Source organism: Montipora foliosa, chromosome 7 (assembly GCF_036669935.1).
Source record: "Montipora foliosa isolate CH-2021 chromosome 7, ASM3666993v2, whole genome shotgun sequence".
NCBI classification, from domain to species: Eukaryota; Metazoa; Cnidaria; class Anthozoa; order Scleractinia; family Acroporidae; genus Montipora; species Montipora foliosa.
Window position 1 is genome coordinate 32,652,110 of NC_090875.1, and position 7,152 is coordinate 32,659,261.

General features: G+C 40.7%; 1 protein-coding gene and 1 long non-coding RNA gene across 2 annotated transcripts in view; one reads left to right on the forward strand and one right to left on the reverse strand.

The window, feature by feature from the left end:
• LOC138010735 (uncharacterized) overlaps window positions 1-2,668 on the reverse strand; it is a 3,958-nt gene extending 1,290 nt beyond the window's left edge. Inside the window, exons 1-2 of the mRNA XM_068857707.1 lie at window positions 2,257-2,668; window positions 1-47 (exon numbers count right to left, since the gene is read on the reverse strand). The exon at window positions 1-47 is cut by the window's left edge and continues 597 nt beyond it. Of these exons, the coding sequence (XP_068713808.1) occupies window positions 1-47; window positions 2,257-2,506 (297 nt within the window). The 5' untranslated portion in view covers window positions 2,507-2,668. The remainder of the gene's footprint in view (window positions 48-2,256) is intronic.
• A 1,843-nt stretch (window positions 2,669-4,511) lies between these two features.
• Window positions 4,512-6,564, forward strand: LOC138011324 (uncharacterized). Its single transcript, XR_011124694.1, has 2 exons — window positions 4,512-5,437; window positions 6,319-6,564. It is a non-coding gene; the product is annotated as an uncharacterized lncRNA (long non-coding RNA).
• The last annotated feature ends 588 nt before the right edge of the window (window positions 6,565-7,152 follow it).

Consider the following 7,152-nt stretch of genomic DNA (forward strand, 5'->3'; position numbering starts at 1 on the left):
GGTACCATATGCGCCATTGAGAGGAAAGAAGGCAATTGGATCTGGAACTTAAGAAAGAAGGAAAATATTTGATTCAATTAAAGATGTTCTAATCATTGTGCATGGTGCTCTTTTCATTTCCAAAACTGAATGGAGTGAATGTACCAGATTGACTTTAATTAACAATTATTCGCCGAAGGCGAAGTGATTATTATTGAGTTAAAATAACTCTTATCTTTGATGGGGTGGAGTTGAAGCATGCCCCCGGACCCCTCTATAAATTATTTCGTTGTTTTTGAAACCAGTCGTTATTTTATTCTAGATCAGCCAATGGTCTTGCCTTTTTGTAAATAGTGTGCATCACTTCTATCAGTAATTGCTGGAGTGTTCACAAGTACGAGAATGTTTCTTTGTACTTTTTTCCGTGATTGCTTTTTGTATATTTCTACATATTCATGAATTTTTCACTCTATCATTGTGCATGTTTGACTGATTCGAAAGCTGGTTAATATTGTTTGTTGTTTTGCTAAATGTTAGGTTCTAGTTCAATACCGTGAGCAGCGGAAAGGTTTCGTGTTACACGACAAATTTCCATCAGCTGTTAAATGGGAATTTGAAATCGCCAGTGAGGAACAGTGGTGTTCGAACAAGGAGAATCTAATGAAAAAAAAGTTACTCCAGGGCGGGAATGTGAGGGAGGTTCCCAGGGGTGGAGGAACTTGACAGTCTGTAGGTGCCCAGTGGTGGGAAATTTGACGCTAGCTTTCACGAAAATGTCAAATTCCCCTGGCGCTTGCGCACATGAATAAGTTAAAACGGAGTCATTTTGAACCTAATATTTGTACTCCACTTTTGGAGTTCCAGTACTTCTCATGTGGAGTTAATATACCGTAGTTATTCGGTTATAAGGCGCACGGTTTTTTCAAGAAAAATCTGTCTTTGGGTGGCGAGTTAGTGCTAAAATTGGGGTGCGTCCAATAGCCAAGTATTTTCGCGCAACAAAATCTTAAGATCACAATTTGAGAAGAACTTGCAGTTTAAACAACACAAGAAAAGGACACTAGTTGTCAATTTAAAAAAAGAATAGCGCTTTTAGAGACCTTTAGAACACTAAACGACGTCAAGAGAAAAGTAAACAAACGGAAATTTGCATACATGCTTAATAGCACGTGCTCAGTAACGTGATACCCATGAAAACAACACAATCGGTTGAACCTTGTTTCGAGTTTGTCGCTTGCATGAAAAGTTTCTTCTCTGAAAAAACAGTGTGGAGATAAAACATACCTTCTTCGTTCATCCAGCCTTTCTTGTGCACTGAAGGTTGCATCCTTGGTGGCGTGTTGATATTCAGCTGTCGAACACCTTTGAATATGACTTTCGGTGGGAGTTTATCGCCGTTCGCTTTCGCTTCAAGTCTGAAGTCTGAACTCTGACTATTTATTACGTCGGAAGGTTCAAATAAAAGTGTATGCGTTGTATGTTATGATTTTCAGGTGTCAACTTTTAGCTTTTGTTTTTGCGTATATCATTAAACGTGTGACTTTTTCACTTTGTTTACGTTAACAAAAAGAGTTCGCATGACAATTGTGTAAGGATAATTGTTCTCAAATTCATCACATCCTTTTGATAACTCTCAATTTTCGGGTGCGTCTTATAACCGAGTATTTTCGCGTAATTTTCAGTTTGAGAACTTAGCTTGATTAAATTGCAAAGTTTGGGGTGCGTCTTATAACCGAGTGCGCATTATAACCGAATAACTACGGTAACTACTTTTGTAGAGTTAAGGTGACTCTCTGACAAGAATTATTTCAACCCTTAAATTGGAGTTACATTAAAGACTTAAAATAAACCCCAAAAAAGAGATTTGAACCGAAAATTTTAACTCCGTTTTTCGAGTTAAATTATCTCTCTGAAAATTACTGTGTATCAGCACACCATTAGTTTGCTGACTTCGTCCGACTGGTAACTTTCATATCCAGGAGAAACGGCAGTGGCACTTTGATTAATCTATACGAAACGGGCGAAATTATGTATAATGTACTAAATTAATCCTCTCAGTTGTGTCTGTTTTTCTTTCGTTTCTAGGCTTTGCCCTATTCAAATGTTCAGATGTAAACTCAATTTGACGGAATAAGTTGTTGCTAACAGTAATTATGGGGAAACAACTGAACTAGCCCTGAATTAAAATAAGCGACACTAGAATAGATTGAACCGATTCAACCATTCAGCTCTAGTAAGTTTGATAATCGATGAGGGATGGTCAAAAATTCAATCTACCTTTGCTGTCTTTCTTTTCAATTTCCTCAATCAATTCTTTCTTCATGGTTTGGAATTCTTGTTTTATCATCGATCTCAGTTCAGTCAGGCCGGCTCCTTCTGAGTTACACAATTGCTGCACCAAAACTTTTGCATCACCGTTCGGTTTAATCTTTGGCTGGTTAATGTCGGTGCCTCCATTCCCCTGCGATACATTTGCAGCCAAAGCGCACAGACAAACACTTATGAGTGGAAACAAAGCTGTCTTCATTGTGGCGTGAAGAGAACTGATTTTGGCTTACAACGAAACTCTCGGAAATCGGATCAACGCTTTGTTTGCTGAAGATACAAGGCTTCACTAGATTCAAATGATGCAATCTCTTAGTAGTCATTCAGGTTTAGTTAGCTACCGTGATCAACTCTTTCCTGTATAAACAAGAATCGAACTTAACTTTAACTTTCATTATTCTTTGCCGACAGAAACAAATTACTTATTCAAATATTGCGAGAACTATAAGAGACAACGTTTTACTTAAAATGTTGACAGACAGTGGTTTGAAAGCTGACTGAGGAAGACATTTTTTTAGTGCAAACAATTTTATCAAGATTACTTTATAAACTCTAGCAATAATAATAATAATGTTTTAGAGCGCGTTATATTAAAAAAAAATAATTCAATACTGACGCTTACATAAATTAAAACAACAAAATCATCCTATGATGGTCATGAAACGCAATTAGGCATTAAGTCGATTGTCTCGACGTACAAAACTTTCCAAAGAAGAATGTTTGAAGCAAGGTAATATTAACAAGAAACTATTTCATAAAAAGAAATAGTGCTTCGTTTCCGGAATGGTAAGGGTAGGAGGAAATGTAAAATACAGAAGTGTGGGTCACTCGGTCTGTCATATTTATTATTTCGCTTCGTCTATTGAAACTCTCGACAAATAAAAATAGAAATGTAGACGCAAACTCTCTGAACGGTGAGAATGGTCATCTTTATATCCAAAATGACCTTCTAGTCTGCGGCGATATACACCCACAGCCTGGACCTTCGAGGAACCGCCATGACAGTTCGCATAATTCCAACGCGAATACAGCCTCCCGGCACAGCAGTCCGTCAAGTCACGTCGCTATCGTGTCTTCAGTGGGACTTGCAGAGGGATTTAACCTTTCTTCCTTACACTGTTATTACCAGAATATTAATGTTCGCAGTATCAAGTCTGGTCTGAAATTACGAGCTTTTCAGGACACGGTATATGCAAATGACTTCGATTTGGTCTTTGTTACCGAATCTTGGTTGAATAATAAAATCTCGGATTCGGAAATTTTACAGTGGGATTATGACTTATATCGCTGCGATCGTGATGATCTGCGCTACCCCGACTCGGATGAAGGTGGGGGAGTCTTAAGGCCGGTTTACACGCTACGATTTGTCGGCCCGATCTGTCGGCCCGACAGTGTCGGGGCGCGAATCGTACGTGTGTTTTGACACCCGATCTTAAGGCCGATTCGTGAAAACGAAATCGGCCCGATTCAGAAAATCTGTTGCAGTGCAACAGATTTTTGTCGAGTCGGGCCGACACTTTCAAAGAAGCCGACATGTCAATCAAAATTTTGAGAAAAGAGCATGCGTACCAAACAGAAGCAATCAAAATGGCGGACATGAAGACTCTGAAGAGGCCAAAGTCGCGCAGTTTCCAAGAGAAAGAAATCTCCCTGCTGATAGCGGAATGGATTAAATATCCGTGTCTATATGACAAGGGGGTTAAAGAGTATCATGGCAAGAACCAAAGAGAGATTGTGAGAACGCATGTAGCCAAATCACTGAACGTAGAACTTGGATATGACATAAGTTGGTGAAAAGCCCCGGCTTCGGTCCGATGCCAATTTTTCACCCAAGTACATCGTGTTTTCCTTCTTCCTCTCCTTTTGATTCTTAATAATGCTGCAGCAAGTAACAGCAATGACATTGTTGCTGCTGCTGTTGATGAATAAAGCGACCAAAAACCGTTGTGCTCGTCAGCCATTTTGTTTTCGCCGTAGCATTCACTACGCATGCGGAGTAAAACACCGCTTAAAAAAGAACGAGGGCTACTAGACATTTTTCACGTCGGGACTGACGTCGGGCCTTAAGATCGGGTGTCAAAATACACGTAAGATTCGCGTCCCGACACTGTCGGGCCGACGGATCGGGACGACAAATCGTAGCGTGTAAACCGGCCTTTAATCGCTTCGATGCAAGCAAGTTCTGCTCTGCGATTTCTCAGTAATTGAACATACCGTAATCGAAATAAAGATCAATAACTGCGGGAAGGTTCTACTTGCTGTTTTCTACAGACCTCCCAGCTCTGCAATTTCATGGCTTCAAACTTTTATTGCACTTTTGAACAACTCTACTTATGACAGGATGATCTTTCTTTGGGACTTCAACCTTCCCGAGGTGACATGGATTGAAGGAACTGGCTTTTGCGATTTTGATAAGTCGACTCTGTTTACGTTCCGTAACGAGGTGGTATCCAAGAACATGTTCCAAATGATTGATTCTCCAACACGCAAAAACAAAATCCTAGACCTGCTGATTATGAGCAGTGTTGAAGGCGTGTCTAACATCAATGTGATTGGCTGCGAGGGCGTAGCTTTGAAATCCGATCACAAAGCTATAACATTTGATTTGCATATCTCGTTCCGATCCCAAAATAAACATACTGGACAAGACTCTTTCAACCTTCAAAAAGCTGACTTCGAAGGCTTTCGCGCTTCCCTGGCCAGTAATCCTTTGTCAAACCCAAATTTCGTTAGATGACTCGATTGAAGAGAACTGGTCGTCATGGAAATCGACATTTCTCGCTCAAGTCGAACTATTTGTTCCTAAGCGCCGACCTAGGAAATTTGACATGCCTCCTTGGTTTGACGGCGAAGTGCTTCTTGCAGTCCACAAGAAAAAAGCTGCGAGAAAGAAAGCGCTCCGGAAAGACAGTTCAGCTTTTTTGGAGAAGTTCCGACGCCTTCGCAAAGAACTTAAATATCTAGTAAGATTCAAGCGCTCGTCGTATCTGAAGGAGATCTGGTGCTTCTCCCAGCCGAATCGCTTTTGGAGTCGTTTATCTAAGCGCTCCTGTGTTCCGGATACAGTCGCGCTGGACGGATCTGCATTTTCTGACGCTGACGATAAAGCGACGCTCTTCAACAACTACTTCGGGTCAGTTTTTAATGATGATCTCTGGCTTCTCAACTCTCTGCCGTAGGCGCCATTTACCGACAAACTATTGAAGCTGGTTGAGCTATCAGAGGTGGATGTTTTGTCAGCTCTAAACCTCCTTAACCCCACAAAGACCCCTGGACCGGACAATTTACATCCAAAAATTCTGAGAGTGTGCTCCAGAGCTTGCGCCATCGCTCTGCAATTTGTTTAACAAGTCACTCCGGCGCGGCAGATTACCGCGTGAATGGAAGTGTGCTAATATATGCCCGCTGCACAAGAAAGGGCCAAGAACCGACGTCACCAACTACAGGCAGATCTCACTTCTCTCCATCGTCAGTAAGCTCTGCGAACGCTATGTGCTCTCTAAACTTATTCCCGAACTGGCTGATTTACTATCAGCTCTCTGACCTAGCTTCCCACGAGTTCTATTAGGTCAATGGGTATGAGAGCATCCGACCAATGTTACGGAAGTCCTAGGTTCGACTCCTTCCCAGGCCTCTGGTTTTTCAGTTGTCGGTTCGCCCGTCGCCAAGCAACTCGTTTCCCATCCTTCCCAAGGATTCATTGCACCTTGAACCCCAATAGTTGCAAATGTATTATTCGCCCTTGTCACACGGCGGCCATATTGTCCCGGGAGACCAAAAAAGCTTTGTTTTACCACGCTAAGACTCATCCACATGGTTTCCACTGCGAGGCTTGGCGTGGTAAAACGAAGCTCTTTTGGTCTCCCGGGACAATATGGTCGCCGTGTTACAAGGGCGAATAGGCTGCTGAGAAAAAGGCGAATGGGTATTGTAATTATAATTGGTATAAACACCAGCTAACTCAATTTGTACAGGAAAATGTCTTATTCTCATGTACTATTCTCTTACTTACAGATTTCTGATGTGAACTTCGAGGAAACGTCTTTCGAGGCTGCTTTTTTAAAAGTAAAGGATCCAGATTGTAATATCCTATGATCGTTCTTATTGCACATCTTTGTATTTTCTTAACATATTTCCTTTTCCCGATGGTCCAAAAATTGTTTTCTTTCCAGTTACAGTTGAACTAATTGGTAATATTTCCACATTCGTGTATAAAAAGAGAAACGAAGTTTAAATGCCAATAAAACGAAGTCTTTTATGTTATAAATGAGTTTTTGGTGGTAGGACTCATAAGATATGATTAGTAAACCATTTGCGCCCCTCTCGACGAATACTTGTTGACATCACTTTTTACACTTTGTCTCATTAACATACCAGTTTGCTAAAAGAAAACAAATGTTATTTACAAATTGACTTCAAAAGGTAAAAAAACTTGTTAAACTTAGTTAAATCGCTTATTTTAAGCCTTTTAGCTTTGATAACGAGCGCCCATACATTCTTTTCAGAGCGTCATTACACATAGATTGTCTGGTAAATTGCACTCAAAGTTTCAGAGATAGCACACTATGCAATGCACTTTAAATAGTCAGTACTGTTTTTTGGGGTGACAGAAGATTAGAAAACGACGGGTCTATGCTAATGAGAAAAAAAAGAAGGATTCCCCTGTGGAGCGGTTTTCAATTGAGTAGCGTAAAACAAATACCAACGTAATTTCTTCGACCAACAACAGCAGGTGGAAACAAGGTTATGAACCAATCCAAATAGCCCACTTTGGATATATTAAAGTTCGAATTCAGTCCTAAACAAAAGGGTTCATCTCGAGGCACAATGAAGGCACAGGGCATGAAC